At 39.3% G+C, this 18,172-nt stretch overlaps 1 protein-coding gene across 10 annotated transcripts in view; it reads right to left on the reverse strand.

Moving 5' to 3' along the window:
• Positions 1–1,440: 1,440 nt before the first annotated feature.
• DENND5B (DENN domain containing 5B) overlaps positions 1,441–18,172 on the reverse strand; it is a 228,235-nt gene continuing 211,503 nt past the window's right edge. For all 10 annotated transcript variants that reach the window (XM_082352055.1, XM_082352060.1, XM_082352058.1 and 7 more), the window contains 7 exons: positions 17,495–17,640; positions 15,740–15,858; positions 14,393–14,580; positions 10,565–10,647; positions 10,224–10,350; positions 8,047–8,221; positions 1,441–6,484 (listed from right to left, as the gene is read on the reverse strand). In XM_082352055.1, the coding sequence (XP_082208181.1) occupies positions 6,301–6,484; positions 8,047–8,221; positions 10,224–10,350; positions 10,565–10,647; positions 14,393–14,580; positions 15,740–15,858; positions 17,495–17,640 (1,022 nt within the window). In that variant the 3' untranslated portion in view covers positions 1,441–6,300. The remainder of the gene's footprint in view (positions 6,485–8,046; positions 8,222–10,223; positions 10,351–10,564; positions 10,648–14,392; positions 14,581–15,739; positions 15,859–17,494; positions 17,641–18,172) is intronic.

The raw sequence follows: 18,172 nt of genomic DNA on the forward strand, positions 1-18,172 counted from the left end.
GTGCCCTCTTAATAAAGTCTGACTCTCAGCCCAAGGGGGAGGGGGCTTTTTTAGGTTTGCCTTGCCTCAGCCCTAGGGTTAGTGGCTGCTTCCTATATATGCTATTCTTGTATTCTTTAGAGTTCTTTTCATTGCTTAATAGCAAATAGTCCATAATTCCAATTTCTTATTACAGTAGTCTGTGATGGTTACTTTTATGTATCAACTTGGCTGGGCCATGGAGCCCAGATATTTATCAAACATTATTCTGGATGTTTCTGTGAAGGTGTTTTTTGGATAAGACTAACATTTACATTGGTGGTCTTTGAGTAAAGCAGATTACCCTCCATAATGTATCCTATCAGTTGAAGGCCTTAGTAGAGCAAGAAGGCATTCTGCCAGTCAACCCTCTTTGAACTTGAACTACAACTCTTTCCCTGGGTCTCCAGCCCGCCAGCCTACCCTGCAGATTTTGGATTTACCAAGGCTCTACAATTGTGTGAGCCAATTCCTTAAAATAAATCTCTATATATACATATACATACACACACACATCCTGTCAGTTCTGTTTCTCTGGAGAATTCTCACATAGTTCTATACATTAAACTACCCCTCTTCAAATTGCTGTGTGATTTCTTTCTCTTGATTTGGACCCTGACAAACACACCATTATTTTCCCCTGAACTCTGAATCCATATGTGCAACTGTCTATCAGCATCTTTACTTGGATGTCTATCAGGCATGCCAAACTTACTGCCAAAAGTAAGCTCTTGATGTTCCTCCTGCAAACTTGTTTCTCTTATGCTTTTTCCAATTTTTGCTAAAGACAACTCCATTTTCAGTGAGGCTTTCCCTGGCTAACCCATTTACAATTGCAGTCCATCTCTAAGCAGTCCCAACTATACTTTCAATCCTTCTTCTTTGCTTGTTGTTATTATCTAACTACTATATGTATTACCTATTTGTCATGTTTATTGTGTAACTCCTCCATTAGAATATAAATTCCATGATAGCAGGAATTTGATGTATGTGTATGTTTAAACTGCTTTATGTCCATAACCTAAAGTAATGCTTAACATACAGTGGGTAATCAATGAATCTCTGCCTTTCATTTTTGCTGCGGACTAAAAAGCTAGTTATTTTTGAGTGTTTTGTTTAAATACTACCCTTTCCCCAGTTCATACATACATTCTACATTTTCTTCAAAAATTTTTGTTTTGCCTTTTACATTTAGGTTGTTAAGCCAAGAATTAATTGATCTTTCTGTATGGTGTGAGGTAGGGTTTGTTTGTTTTTTTAACCCCTTTTAGATAACCAGTTGCCCAGCAGGCTATATTTCTACTACATAATGGTTTTATGTAGTTTTATCTCTCATAATGGTTTTATCCCTCTACTTTATGGAGTCACTTGCCCTGTGAACTGCTCAGTATTAAGGTTCTACAAAAATGAAGCAAAACAAAGTATCAACCCCACAGTTTTATTTGTAAAGAATGAAGCATGAAAAGTCATATTTAAATGTACTCCAAAACCTGAAAAACCCACATCAGTTTCTCTGATACATATGTTAAAGTGCTTGATATCACAATACTCTTTAAATTTTAAGTATGCTCAGATGAGAAAAAAAATCCAGTTCTGATGCATTTTGTTAACAATACAAAGAAAACAATATAATTTAAATGCAGAAATGCTCATTTAAAAAAAAGATACACAGGGTACATTTATACATGGTTCAAGTGTAACATAGAGAATTCTTTTTATAAGTTTAACACCCTCATTTGATTGACAACAGGAACTCTTACCACACCTCTCTACTTTTAACAAGATCTGTCTAGTGTTTGGAATAAAGGCTGGGCCACATGTAAATACATTTAGGTAATTGGGTCAAGCGTGATTCCCTCCCACATAACCCAAGGATACCCTGGATTCCTTCAAATGAGGAGAGTGTTTTTGATGATTTTTTTTCACTCTGGTATTAATTGCTCAATGTGATAACTTTCTGGAGCCAATCTTTATTTTGTCCTTGAGAGGACAATCAGGTCTAGTAAGATCTGAAAGGATGAGGTTCTCCTTGGATTACTCTGATCTCACTCCATCGGTACCCTCTTCAAAAAGCTTGGAAATCAGTTTGATTCAAGAGATTTATAAATGTATTTTAATAGGAATAAGAGACCTAGTAGCTTATTATTTGTTTCTGTCTCCTTTTACACTAAAAGGTAATGTAACAAATACTTACATAAGAAACACGGACTTCAAATGACATGGATGACTTGGAAATAGGATTGATTCACTTTACAAAAGTAGAGAAGATCTCAAGACTCCATTCTCAATCAGTGAAGGTGTGTTAATACTGAAATGTAAATAGCTACGGTTCAGATTGTCCTTTCGAATGGTGAAAAAGATAGACTAGTTTCTGTAAACCTCACAGAGAAAATACTCACAGTTCTCAAAATGAAAATCTACTGAAAAAATCATAATTCTTAGCAGAAAGAAGCTATTTCATCATTAAGAGTTACACTTCCAATGCTGTCAAATAAATATTTCCCTGGGGAATCTGAGGTCCTTGTCTGTTGCCTCATGTTTCAAAATATCTCAGAGATGTCAACATTTACTACACATGGACTGTTATGTATAGCCTCTATCCCTCTTTTACTTACATTTACATACTACAGTGCTTTATTGCCAAAAAAAGGAAATATGAGCAATTCAGTATTTCCCCTGTATCATTCATATAGTGTGACAGAAGTTCATTAAAATGATTTCTTAAAAAGCCATGTTAAAGTAAATACCACAGTGTTACAAAAGGTACAAAATGTGTGAAATATTTAAAACAAATTTTAGAGGGAAATTATAAACTTTTGCAAGCTTTAGGTTCTTCTATCAAATTCTTGCCCCCAGTGGGAAAAAGGGTGGAGAAGGTTGGGAAGCCTTCCTTTTGTTCTCAGTAGCCCATTTTTCCCCACTGAGAACCCTATTTTATACTACTCCACACTGAGCCTCAGTCATTTTTAAGGCGCTGGTGAGCCCCCAGACAGGGCACAGCTTCAGGGTCTCACACATAATACCAATGTCGGTGTAATGCCACTATGTCACCAAGGTTGATATTAGGAGTTTCAGGACATTTGAAAAACACTTGGAAGATAAATGTTTCAAGAGATAATATTTTTGGCAATTTAATTTTAAAACAATTTCTTCTTAAGCTATTATTATGTGAAAATACTAATTATGATTCCAGGCATTACTTTTAATTTATTTTGAGGAAAAAAAAGTCAATTACAAAATTGATTTTTATGTACTTTAACTTTGAAGTGTGATGATAAAGCAATATACTAATTTAAAGTATTAACAGGAAAAAAAATAAAGTGTTAACAGAGCAGAAAGTATACCTCTGAATGACTTTCAAAAGTCAGCTTAGAAGGCTATGTACATTTATTCTAAGGATTCTGCTACTGTCCTGCTCAAAATATTTTGATATTGGCTCAAAGACAGTTATAAGCCATGTAAGAACTAAGTCTTATTTCTTTAGAATTGTGTTACTGGAAAGTTACTCTTATGTGACTCCAAACTTTGCTTAAGTATCCTTTTCATTCATCAACTTGTAACCTAAGGACTTTTTGTTGTTTCCAAATATTAAATTTCTTTTGAAAGGCCACCATTTCCCATCACTGGCAGTATTCAAAAGAATGGGCTGTAGGTCATTCAGGCAGCTCATAAGAAGGTCCCCAGCTGTCTGGAGCACTGGCCTTATCACTGGCATACATATATGGACTCCCAAGGTGACCACTCTAAAGGGCCTAGTAGCATTCTAGAGGATGTGTCAGTTCTGGTGTGATTCCTTCTTTTGAAATTGGTCGTTTCGCTACTGTAGTCAGACAACAGAAAGTGGGATGAAACTTTAGGTATAACTCTTTGGGGAGGTATTACTTTTTAAAGTAATGGTTTTATTCACAGGTCCGAAATCCAATTTTGCTCCTAGTTTTTTTTTTTTTTTGGCTGCGCCGTGAGGCTTGTGGGATCTTAGTTCCCTGACCAGGGATCAAACCCGGGCCCTTGGCAGTGAGAGCACAGAGGCCTAACCACTGGACCGCCAGAGAATTCCTGCTCCTACTTTTTATAATAGGTGTAATTCTCTATAACTTAAGGACAACTTGTTAAAATGAATATTAATCCCTGTGCTACCTATATAGGTGGATGAATAAACAACCAAGGGTAGAAAGGCTATTAATATGAATGCCTTGAAGGCCAGTCTCATGCAGCCTGGTGTAATAAAAAATATGAATTCTAGACTCTGTGTTGTCACTGCCCAGGTGTGCGGGTAAGTATTTAATCGCTCTGACCCTTAAGTGTTCCCATCTGTAAAATGAGAAGGCTAGACTAGATGACTCAATTCTAGCCTGCTAACCTAAGCCATCTCTCTGTTTGCCCAGAATGTGTCACAAGCATGGCCTTTGGAAAAGGTAACAAGAACAAAATCCGGGATTGGATCACGCTATGGTTTCTCATCATTGAAACAGTAAGTGCCTAGTGTGAAACTGGTGCTGGATGGCTCCCATAACAGACTTTCCATGTCCCTGGAACAGCCATATCACTGTGGACAAACTTTAGCTGTAGGCAAACAAATTTCTGGTCCACCCAGGTCACCCAGAACCATCTTCTTAAACCCTTTCCACGGGTTTCTAAATGCTGCCTTCAACTCTCCCTACCCTCCTCAAGTACTCAGTCTCGTATTAAAAGCGCGTGTGCCTTGGCTGAATACAGTGTTTGATAAAGGGAGTGAGGCACTTGTTTCATTAGTTTCTTCTTCCAGGAAAAAAGGTAAACAACGCTATTGGCTAAAGCCTGGACCCTCAGATTACACAAGGGTCCTGAGAGGCCATGGCTTTGTTTCTCAGCCACAACTGGGAATAAAATCTGGAGCTCTGCTGAGGCAATTTCCCTGCTAACAACATGCAAATGCCTAATTAGACTTACAGGACTGACCGTAAGATGAAGACTTAAGGTAACGAGCTAATACCAAATTTATTTAACTTCCTTAAAAAATACCAAACTGGAAAGTTACTCACAATGTTTGGTCTTCTAAAACTGTTGCCTCTTGTTTTGCTTCCATTTTGTCAGTACTGGCCTGTACCTTCTCTGGGCCAGTTGTTTTACATTTTCACCCCTGCTTACAAAAGAACATAAAGCTTGCCCTGAAACACCCAGAAAGGGTTCATTCTTTCTCTCTTCTTCTGTTATTTGCATTATCATGGTCAACAAATACTTTCACAAAAACATTCCAAGCCACACAGAGCCCTCCTCCTTCTTAAACATTCTTTCCATTTCCTGAGGGGGGATGGGCACCGGGCGAGGGGAGGCGGGTGATTGGAACCAAACAAAGACAGTGTTTGTGGTTATCCTTAAGAGGTAAGGGACCACTGCAGGGTTGAGATGGCCAAATTAAAAGTACAGAATCAAACTGCTGTTTGCAGTTCTTAAGACCATGAGGCCAACACTCTGAAATTCACATCTCCCCAAAGTACCTCAAATAACAAGAATAAAAATGCCAAGAATGAAGTTAGTCTAGGCTAATCTTTCCAAAGTGTAAAGAAGTTATAATCCCACAAGTTAACACACTTCTCAGGGCTTTGTGTGTTCTCTTTCCAGTTTAGCCAAGCTCCTGGGGTACAGTATTTAAAATATTTGAATCATATCTTGTGCTGACGGAAAAATTTTTCCAAAAGACTGGAAAAGTGGCTCAATTCAAACGTATGAAACCATGTGAAACTTAAAAGCTATAAGTGAGGGCTACTATCCCCTACAGTAGGTAAAGCTGTTTACATTCACAATACAAAGGATCAGACACCAGGACGGCTGGTTACGACATAACAATGCATTCTGAGTTCCTTTGTGATACCTGGAGGAAAAAAAAAGCCCCACTCGGTTGCACTGTATTTACATGTTTACTGGCTTCTTCCTGACTAGCACCACTCTTTCTCCTCTCCCCCCCAACTCCCAATACTTTTAAGCTACTTATTTTAAGTCACAGGAATATTCAATCTAAGAAAAGTTATCTTATTAGAGTAATATAATTTCTCAAAGAAGAGAGCATATTTACACACATCTAACACATGAAAATACTCTATTTTATACTAAATTCCAGGTTCAAATGAACTACAATACAGCATTTTACCTTGTCTGTAGTGTCAGGATTGTTCAAATTGGGGGATACGGTGTGTTGCCCCCTGCAGTGACTCACTACCTTGTCAGACAAGTCCAAATCGGTCCCCATCGTTGGGGAAGGTTCAGGAACAAGGGGTCTGGACTGAGAGTTTCTAGCTAATTGGGTTACACATCCACTCCTTTGATGAGTGAGCCTTCTAAGACTATGGTGAAGTCCTGGATGGTCTGCAGAATGCGGATGAGGGAGTTGACGGTCATGCGATCTCGCAGGAGGGCGCTCTCCTCGTACATTCGGGTGATGGCAGGACACTCGGCTAACAGTGGAATCCACTGTGGGAGCAGGCGATCCCTACAGACCCAAACAGAAACAAGTCCTGAGCACTGCTGCCCTCGCTGCAGAACAAGGCACACACTGGAGCTTTTGACGGGAAGGTGTGGGTGTGGGACTGGATGGGGAAAAAATCTAGCCAAGCTCTGAGGTCACCAAAGACAAAACCAAAGTCAAGTAGCTGGATAATTACTGGTTAAAAAGATAAGGTAAGGAGACAGTGTAAGCTAACGAGGAAACCCATCAGATTCTAAAAGTGGGTCTGCACAAGTTGGCCATAAGGACTTAATGTATTAAAGAAATTCTCTATTCTGATTCTACCACTTAAAAAAAAAAAGGCAGAATGCCATTTTGTATTCTTTTTTACAGGGATGTTAATCAGACATCTGTGGCAAAGCATGCCGAAGTATACTGACCTTTTGGGAAGAAAGTCTCCATTTAATCGTAGGGACTAGCAATTTTTTTTTTAATTTACACAACATTACAAGGTAAGGAACAAAATCAAAGCAGAAAAACATTAAGTAGATTTTATAAACCAAAAGAGGGGTTGCGCTGGTCTAATAAATCAGAACAGTAAAGCGATAAAAGGAGATAAGGATCATACTCAAAAGGAACGTAAAAAAACACAGCTGAAACTGGGCAGCTTTTATTAAGAAGAAATACAGAACTTAGCTCAGTTAACCAGTTGTTTCAGGAGGACAGGATCTCAACCTTCAGTGTTTCCTGATTAAACTGACATTAGCTATGTGTCACTAAGTAGCTAAGACAGCCTCAATGAGCACCTCTCACTACGCTTCACGACAAGGCAGCTAGGCCATCCTGCACCTCTTGTTGGGGCTTCTAGGGGTTTAGAAGAAAACAAACATTGCACAGATTAAAAAAATCTTCTAAAGATCTATGGGGTTCATTTCTTACAATTCTGAGAGCCGCTTTAAAATTAATGGCGTGTACAGCTCCTATGTGTCATTTTAAAAAAAGAAAGGGGTAGGAAACTGTCTTAAAGAGAAGACTTTCCATAGTAAGAATTACTCAGATAGTAAGAATTCCACAATGTATTAAAATTAAAGCAACATGGTAGCATGTACACACTATACAAGCTCTATACAGGAACTATATATGTGTGAAGGTGCTGGTGTGTCTAATTATCTACCCATCTACCTATTACTTACCCACCCACCTCTGGTGCAGTACTGTGTAACGGTTCAGAGCTTTGGGCTCTGGAGTGCGACTGGGTGTAAATCTTGGCTCTGCCTCTTTCTAGCTGTGTGATCTTGGGAAAGTTTGTTAACTTATCCGTGCCTCTTCTACTTTCTATTTTCTCATCTATACAGTGGGGATATCGCTTGCTACTTCATGCAGTGGTGGTGGTGAAGTGATAGGAGGGTTAAATGAGCTAATGTATGTGAAGTACTGAGCATACTGCCCAACACATAGCAAGCACCCAATAAACAGGAGTCTCACAAAATTTGGTACGAAAGAAACCCAAGGGAGAGCTTTGGAAGGGGCATGATCTGGTATAATCTTTTCTAAATTCTTGCTCAACATATGACAAAGATAGGGAAAGTCAAGAACTGGCTTAATACCGTGTTCCAAGGCAAACTAAAATCTGGAATTTGCCGTCCTTCCCAATGTTCCTGGGCGCAGTATTAATAGCATTTACATAGTGGCAGAAGGTTTTGCAGGATGATTTCTGAATGAGGACATCATCTTCATTGTCTAGAATCTGGTCAGTTGTTTCAAAATAAGCAACTGCTCTCTCTGGAGAAGGAAGTCAGAGTCATATCACAATACACATAATACTTCAAATAAAAAAAGATGAATCACTTGGTTTATTCTGGAAATACTAACGACACTGCATTATAGCCAGTCCTAAAACCAAAACCATTACTTTATCACTGGTTTCACAATAAATTCTAGAGGCCCATGTTTCATGGTAGAACAATATGCTCCCAGGAGTTTATTTTCTAATCTAGACTGCATTCCAGACGGTTGGAAAGTTTACTCTCTTTAGAATACCTTCAAGAAATGGCAATTGACAGCAAAGAAAAAAAAACCCATGAACTTGTCTGTTAAGACTGGAGCCTTCTAAGAGTAAGTAGCAAAGACATGGTAGCCATTGAGGTGGCGCCCTTTGTTCTAGTTACAGAATGGCTGGCTAACACTGTGCAACAAAATTCTTGAAATGGAACTGCTTCAGTAAATCTGAGGAAGAGGGACTTCCCTGGTGGTGCAGTGGTTAAGAATCCGCCTGCCAATGCAAGGGACATGGGTTCAAGCCCTGGTCCGGGAAGATCCCACATGCCATGGAGCAACTAAGCCCGTGCACCACAACTACTGAGTCTGCGCTCTACAGCCTGCGAGCCACAACTACTGAGCCCGCATGCTACAACTACTGAAGCCCGTGCGCCTACAGCCCATGCTCCGCGACAAAGAGAAGCCACCGCAATGAGAAGCCCGCGTACCGCAATGAAGAGTAGCCCCCGTGCGCCGCAACTAGAGAAAGCCTGTGTGCAGCAACGAAGACCCAACGCAGCCAAAAATAAATAAATAAATTTATTTTAAAAAAAAATCTGAGGAAGAGTTATGTATATACATATCAGAAGCAGGAGCAGTAAGAGTCTATGCATTCCAAAAGAAAAAACAACAACCCACTCTAGGGGGCCTAGCTCTGTCAACTTTCCTTTCTTTGTCTAAAAGTTATTGGATAAAATCAACTACTTCATCCAGGCCTTATTTACAAACATGAAATGATTACTCTCCCTGTTAAAGAAACTGGGAATTGTAGAAGAAGCTGCATAGCAAGATAAAGAATACAAAGTTTAGCGAGCTAGAGCAGTGCATTCCAGTAGGACTTTCCATGATGATGAAAATATTCTACATCTGCAAGGTCCAGTTCTACAGCCACTAGTAGGGCTGGTGTGACTGAGGGAGTGAATTTTAAATTTAATTTAAATTAAGCCAATTTAAATAGCCACATGTGACTACTGGTTACCATACTGGACAGCACAGAACTAGAGTGATCCTTTTAAAACATAGATTATATCATGTCACTCCTTAGCTCCAGGCCTTCCAAGGACTTCCCATCCCATTCACTACAAAGAACAAAGTGCTTCCAGAGGCCTAGAAGGCCCTCCACAAGCGGCTCTGGCAGTAAACACCCTCTCCTCCGAATCCCAGCCCCTCTCCCTCACTCCGCTCCAGTCACACCGACATCCCTGCTGCCCCATGCAAGGCCAAGCACAGCCCCACCCTGCTCTGCCGGGCGCTTCTCTCAGCCTCCAGCGCCCTCTTCCCCGTATTCACAAGGCTCACTTCCTTAAAGTCTTTGCTTAATGTTACCTTGTCAACAAAGTCTACAAGCACCCCAATTAAAAGAGTGCTCCCACTCCACTTCCTTTCACCTTGCTCCATTTTTCCGGATCAACAATGACCTTCTAATATATCAGATGAATTGCATATCTGTTATGTTTTTGTGTATTGTTTGCCCCTACCAGATTATAAATTTGTCAACCATAGGAATTTCTGTGTTTTGTTTACTTTTACCTTTATGTATATCTTGAGAATACTGTTTAGAATATTGTGGACATTTATATATATTTGTTGATTGAATGAAAAGCACAGATACTGCTTATTTGATATTTACTTTTAAAAACATACACCCTTATCAATAACTCTTATTCACTCAAATTCCTGAGTCTTCCTGAGTTTTCTAAGAAACATTTTGATGACCTTATAACAACATACACCAGCTTTAATTTACCTATGAAGTCCCAGATGAAGACGTTCTTGTGAAAGATGCGAGCAGATTTGAAGCCATGGTGGAAAACTTGCTCAAGTGCTGCAACTAAGCCACTCTCTCCACACAGCAACACAGTGAGGCTTCCTCTCTGTGGAGCGCAACACACAGTGCCGGAGAATAAGCTCTTGCTCGATGTTTAAGAAAAATACTAGAGGAACAAGTGCTGAGAGTAGCTATGAAGCATCTTTTGCAGCTATTAGAAAGCTTACAAATGAAAATTAAAGCACCTTTTATTGTCTTATGTATCATGTATAAAGCAGCTTTAAAAATCCTACCATATTAAGTTTTATAGCCCATCATACCTCTTTTTCAGGTTTGTGAAAATGTTTCACAATATTGTTCACAGCTTCTCCAATTCCTTCTTGGATCTGTCCAGCATTGGGTTCTAAAAAATAATCAATAATGGCTGAATTCTCATGCAAGGGAAATAAACCAAAGTACTACAGGACATCAACTGTGCCTGCCTGTGGTGGAAACACTTCACCAGAGCAGGCTGGCTTGTCAGGGTTCCATGAAACTTGCCTTGGCCAGTTTGGCCAAGGGAGAGGCATATTGGCACAATGGAGAAGAAACCAAGAGACCCCCCCAAGACTCAAATCCCAGCCTTACCACTTGCAATCCATAACCTTGGTCAAATTCTCTAACTTCCTCTGAGTCTGAGTTTCTTCAATCTAAAACAGGGAAAATACACACCTCTTGGGTCACAGGGAAAAGTGAATGAGATATTAGGTGTAAATCATCCGGCATGGTGCCTGTCACAAGGTGCTAGCTAGTCCTCAGATCTAAGGAGAGAGGTGGGAAAGACCCACAGCATCATTCCTCAGGTACCCCTTATCCCACCTACCTCCGAGTCCTTAGTAGGCACAGACCAAGGCTTCTGGAGCTCTGAATGTCTAACTTGGATCTTGTGCTTTGCTGTTGTCTTAAAAGTAAAGGGTATATGTTTAAAGATGCCAGGTACATGGGGACACCCTGCCTGAAGCCCAGAACTGTTTCTTTCTGGCTAGTTAGGCCATCTGGGCACTGCTTCATTCTCTCAGCCAGTACTTGCTTACCTAGGCCCCCTTCCTGAGGGAGAGCTTGGTGGGTTGCTTGAATGGAATCTAAAGCACCTTTGCCTCCCAAACCCCAAGAATGATTAAAAAAAAAAAAGGAGAAAAAGACGGAAAAGAAAAAAAGGTGGTAAACAAGTTTCATCCATGGATAGAAGTAACAAGAGAAAAATTAAATAATTGGTCTTTTCTTGTAGTGATTAACTCTTAAATCAAACTCACATATCACACTATAAATGACATGCTATACAGTCTAGAATTTAAGAATCTTTAAATTCATACTGCTGGAGGATTTCTTGCATAAGACATTTTCCAGGTAAGACTCAAGTAAGTTTTTTCTATAGCAACGCAAAAAAATTGTTAAAATGGAAACCTCTTATAACTGAAGGACTGATACTGTGTCATCTCCAGCTCCTAGTAATTTTTTTACTTGTACCTTTCTCTTTTAAACATGAAGATCTATTTTGAAAGCTTTTATTCATTTCGAATGAACCCTGTGCTGATCAGCATTATTTTGAAACCAATTTGAAGTGTTTAGTTCTCTAAATATCACCTTGCACACACTGTGAAAAAAACACCACGGTACCCATCTCTCAGTTTCACGTTATTTAAATTTTTCTGCTTATTGAGAAAGAAAATATGACCAGAAGTGGGGGATAAGGCCTCTCAAAACATTAATACCCCATGAAATTGGACTGATTCACAAGTTGTAATAATTTGGAAGGACTGAACTGAAATCCACTTTTTAATTTTAAATCAGCATAGTTGAGGTATTACATACAATAAATTCACCAATTTTAAGTGTGTAATTTGATGAGTTTTGACAGATGTATAGACATATAACCATCACCATAGACATAATATAGAAAACTTCCATCAACTCCAAAAGTTCCCCCGTTCCCCTTTTCAGTCAATCCCCTTCCCCAGCTCATAACCCCTGTCAACTGCTGATCTGCTTTTCATCGTTATTATATTGCCTTTTCTAGAATTTAATACAAATGGAGTCATATAGTGTCTGGTCCTTTGTGTCTGGTTTCTCTCACCTGGCATAATACTTTTGATTCATCCATGATGTTAGATATATCCACAGTATCGCTGAATAGTATCCCATTGACTAGATATACTACTATCTGCTTCTCCACTCACCAGCTGCTGGACACTGGGGTTGTTTCCATTTTGGTTATTATGAATAAAGCTGCTAGCAGCATTTGAGTACAAGTCTTGGTATAGATATATGTATTTATTTCTTTTGGGTATATATCTAGAGTGGGACTGCTGGGTCAAGTGTATGGTTAGTATATGTATATCTTTAAAAGAAATTGCCAAATGGTTTTTCCTTTTGCATTCCCACTGGCAATATATGAGTATTCCACTGTTCTCTATCCTTATTTTAGCTATTCTAGTGTGTGTGTGTGTTAAATTTACTTCTGAAGGCAGAGAAGAATTATGAATACAGGGAATCATTTGAGAAAGAATAAGGGAGATTTTTAGACTGTATCATTCTAATAGTTAATATATTACTATGTACTAAGAAATGGATATGGAATAATAATATCTAAGGAAGCTGCTTTGTTAGTTAACTAAGGACCTCTTAGGTACCTCTTATTCTACTCATGGTTACTGTCTATAAACTGAAATAAAACCACTTCACTGATAAACTTCTGTGATTTTTCATTAAATCATACTGCCTCTTTATTAGTTTTCTGTGGTTCTGGTACTAGGTTACCACAAATTTGGTAACTTAAAAAAGCAGAAATTTATTCTCCCACAATTCCAAAGGCAGAAGTCAGAAATCAGTATCACCAGGCAGAAATCAAGGTGTGGACAGGACTGCACTTCCTCTGGAGACTCAGTGGAAGAAGCTGCTCCTTGCCTCTTCAAGCTCTGGTGGCTCTGGCATTCCTTGGCTTGTGGCCGGATCACTTCAATTTCTGCCTCCATCTTTCTATTGTCTTCTCCTCTGTGTGTGTCTAATTTCCTTTTGCCTCCCTCTTATAAGAATACATGTGATTGCATTTAGGGCCTACCTGGATAATCCAGGATAATCTCCCCATCTCAAGTTCCTTAACGTAATTATATTTGCAAAGAGCCTTTTTCTAAATAAAGTAACATTTACAGATCCCAGGGATTAAAATCTGACACCCCTGGGAGACATTATTCAGCCTATTAAAGACCACATTAGTATAAATTAGAAGTTTATTGTACTATTCAAAATGGCATATGAACATAGTATCCTATCCACAGAATTCACTTTTTTATAGTATTTTGTTTTATCACTTCTACAGGAAGTTGGGGGTGGGGTAGGGAGAGGAATTTTTAGAATTCCTCTTAGAAAAAGGGGCTCTGGATAACTAGATGTGGGAGTACTGTAACATGTAACTGTCCTTATTCCTCCTTTAAGTTTCAGGCAAGATATTATTTATTCATACTTCCAAAGCTTAATTAAAACAGAAGCATGCAATTTTTGTTGGATTTTAACATCTAAATTCTTCAGGCTTTTAATTATTTGTTAATGTTCTGCTTTATTTTTCCCCCTTTTTTCTCTCCCCATTCTTTTTTTTTTTTTTTTTAATTTATTTACTTTATTTTATTGGCCTCGTTGGGTCTTTGTTGCCACACGTGGGCTTTCTCTAGTTGTGATGAGCGGGGGCTACTCTTCGTTGTGGTGCGCAGGCTTCTCATTGCGGTGGCTTCTCTTGTTGCAGAGCATGGGCTTCAGTGGTTGTGGTGCGTGGGCTTCAGTAGTTGCGGCACGTGGGCTCAGTAGTTGTGGCTCGTGGGCTCTAGAGCGCAGGCTAGGTAGCTGTGGTGCACGGTCTTAGTTACTCCGCGGCATGTGGGATCTTCCCGGGCCAGGGCTCAAACCCGTGTCCCCTGCATTGGCAGGTGGATTCTTAACCACTGTGCCACCAGGGAAGCCCTCTCTCCCCACTCTTAAAGTCTTCCTCTCAAATTAATTTTCCTCAGCTTTTTTCTTTTCAATCTCCTTACCGTAATTCATTAATACAACAGTTTTCTATGAAATGGCTACATGATGCCTGCAACATGACACACTGGAAAATAAAAAAAACTATTTACTGGTAGTTTTTCCCGTCAGTGAAGTGATGCTTAGTCTCCTGGCCGTGGTGGGTGATTTCTGCTGGGGTGGAGTCCGACACTGCTTCACCAGGTCCTCATCTGCTGCTGTCATCATCAGTTCTCCAATGAGAATTCTCTCCAGGCTTCCATCATCAATGCCTTTCCCCAGCCACCGCCCGCATGGGAACCTGGTAGGACAGAAACAAACTTCAGAATCACCAATATCTTACTAGCTTTAATTAGAATTTTTAAATGGCACCATGGGTGAAGCCCATCATTTTAGTGCCTGTGGGTTGCTTTTTTCATTATGAAAAATTTCAAACACGTAAAAAAGCAGAAAAGTATAAGAGACACCCATATTCTTATGACTTAAACATAACATTTTGCCATATGCTTCATTGTTATTTTTTGTTAAAAGTATTTTAAAGTAAATTACAAACAACAGGACATTTTACTCCCAAGCACTTTAGAATGAGTCTCTGAAAACTAAAGATATTCTCTCTTATATAAAGAGAATAAATTGTTATCACCAAATTAAAATAATTCTTTAATATTTTCTCATACCTCGTCTGTATTAAAATTCTGGGGTTAGGTTCAACAACAATATCTTCAAACTAGATGTTAACGTGGGAGTTTAAGTTATAGGAGAAAAGAGGAGAATGCTCTCAAAGAAGAGTGCTGGCTTTGCCGGGAGCATCTGAAAGAGCTTTCCTCTTACTGATATTATTTTAAGCTTCTTTTTTGTGTCCTTTTTTTATCAGACTTCCACCAATCTTTTTCAACATTTGTGGACTAAGCATTAGCAGCAAACACAATCAGTTTCTTAAAAGTATTTTGGGGCTTCCCTGGTGGTGCAGTGGTTGAGAATCTGCCTGCCAATGCAGGGGACACGGGTCTGAGCCCTGGTCTGGGAAGATCCCACATGCCGCGGAGCAGCTAGGCCCGTGAGCCACAACTACTGAGCCTGCGCGTCTGGAGCCTGTGCTCCACAACAAGAGAGGCCGCGATAGTGAAGAGGTCCGCGCACCACGATGAAGAGTGGCCCCCGCTTGCCGCAACTGGAGAAAGTCCTCACACAGAAACGAAGACCCAACACAGCCAAAGATGAATAAATAAATAAATAAAGTAGGTGACTTAAAAAAAAAAAAAAAGTATTTTGGAGACAATTTTGTATTCGGAACAAAATAACACAATTTTGTTATGACATAAACAAAAACAAAACAACCCAAAAAACTAAGCTAAAATTCAGAAGGCAGCGGGAAAGCTTTGGAATGAAAACAATTCTCAAACCTTTTCTTGTCTAAAGAGTCTTAAAAGAAGTCTGAGCTCCCAAGGACATTTACTTACCTGTATGTATGTCCTGTGATTTCATTTCTGACCATGACACAATCCACTAGCCATTTGGCTAACAGTCCTGAGTTATCGTGACCAATCTGAACAGTAGTCAGCTTCCCCAGGTTCTGGCACTGCAGGGACAGGACCACAGGTTACTCAGTACCTGATCCCTTCCTGCTACCTCTCAGCTTTAGCAGTGGCGCCATGATTCCACCCAATTTAACAACTGCAGAGGACCCACTCTGCATAATGTGTTCTGCTGTGCACTAGAGAAAAATATTCACATCTAATAGATCCCTTCTAATGAGACAGGAGACACAGGAACATTAACTGTCAAATGAGGGGGACTGCACAATGCCCTAGAGTAGAGATGTAAACAGGTACTTGAAGAACACTGGGGAAAGAACAAAGATTTCTAATTGGAGAACCCAGAAACACTGCAGAGTCAGTCATTTGTGCCTGTGAAGGATGAGAGAAGGATCCCAAGAAGTGGGAAAAGGATGCTATTTAGATTTAGTTACAGAGAGGTCAGAGAAACAACTATAGATACAAAATATCACCAACATGACTACTTTTCTGCTTCTAATAAAATACTAAGGCAGAACTGACTTCAAACCTCACCTAGAAGTCTTTGAAGCTATTGTTAAAAAGAAAAAAAAAAAAGCATGGTTATTAGCGTCCTTCCTGACCCTTTGTGGACAAGTACAAAAGAAAGCGATGATAATAGGAATGGTGAAAATAAATGTCAACTAAATTCTGACTTTTAAATTCTGATAAAAGATCATAGACCCCAACTGACTATGTATGGTTGGGAACATCAGAGCTATGAGTTCTCATAGCTCTGATGTTACTAGCTTTAATTAGATGCTAGTATCTTTGACGTCTTTGAATCACAGCGATCTAGGTGAGGGAGGATGGCATCTTGAATTAGTTGTGGCAGCAGAGATGGAAAGAAGTAGGCAGATGTGAGAGTCTAGAAACAGCAATGATGGGACTTATAATGCAGTTTATGTTCCGTACTTGGTAGTCAAAGAAAAGCCAAGGATTTTAATCTTTTATATACAGATGGCTGTGACTCCACTAGATAGATGGTGTCAAAATAAGCTCTTGGGCAGTGTTATGACTCTGAGTGGAAATTGCTATTCCTAGACTCCAAGGAACATAAGAACAGGACATTTCAGTTAGCACCACTTCCCTCCTGAAACAAGAACAGCTGTTTGTCTTCTTCCTGCGTGCCAGGATCAACCAGCATGTGGGCTCAAAAGTATGGAAGTACTTCACCAGGTAAAACCTGAAAACTGACTACCATAGTGAAAGGTATATTTTTGCAAAATCACTTTATAAATATCACCACGTGGTCTAAAAACCAAAAGCATGGATAGCAGCTCCCCTGTCCCTTTGTCTAGGTTCAGGCAGGGTGAATTTACCGTTTGGAAGAGAACCACTGTGGGGAAAGCATTTACTTGAATGTTCTCTACTTGCCAGGTTCCGTGCTAGGCACTGGGAATTATGGAATAGGACCTGGCAAAGCCCCAAAGTGCACCATTATGAGTGGAAAAATAGAGCTTAACAATTAAAATAACAATAAAAATACAAAAATTCATGTGTTCAAGACAACTTTAGGTATATAATCCCAAAAATGATCCTGCATGCTTAATTACTCCTTTATATTATTTGACTCAAGGAAAAATGAAAAAGTGAAACTGGCATCATTGTGTAGAACTATGTATGACACTTTGTGCTAAGAAAGGTTTTAGCTGAACTTACTTCAAAAGTCATTTCGAGGAGATTTTTGGGAATCTGCATTACTCCCGTGTCTCCTAGTTCTCCTGATACACAGATCCAAGGGTTCGATGTGATGATTGCATTGCTTAGCTTTTTAATGGGAATGATCACTGACCTATACGGAATCACTGAAAGAAAAATGCTGAAATTAATACAAAATTACAATAAAATTCTCCTGATAACAAAACAAATATATATTAAGAACTCGGTTGGCTTTCACAGATAATGTTTTTTAATGATCTATCAAGATGTACTTAAACAAAAAGATAGATCATAACCTCCCCCAGTCTAGAAAGATGAGTTCTGGTTTATAAGCCAAAAGTCCAAATATTTGTGGTTTCCACACATATACATCACCATGTGTACATGACACGCTTATCATCACCACTACATTTATAAACAATGTCAGGCATTAGCACCAGAATCTCTGAGGACATAAACAGTGACTGTGCTATATAGTATTTTCATTGTTTTAATGTTTTTATTAATTTTGTTCCAGAATCGAGTATAAATGAGCATGGTTACTGGTATGGTTTCATATAAAAAAAGGTGGTAGATGACTTCTTGGATAGTATCCTCTTGTTGCTGATTTTCTTGGCCAACCCTTAAAAGCACTGCACTTCAGAACTTTCCCATCCCAGTTTTACAGTCCAATAGGCA

This window comes from Balaenoptera borealis (genome assembly GCF_965194805.1).
Source record: "Balaenoptera borealis genome assembly, chromosome: 13".
NCBI classification, from domain to species: Eukaryota; Metazoa; Chordata; class Mammalia; order Artiodactyla; family Balaenopteridae; genus Balaenoptera; species Balaenoptera borealis.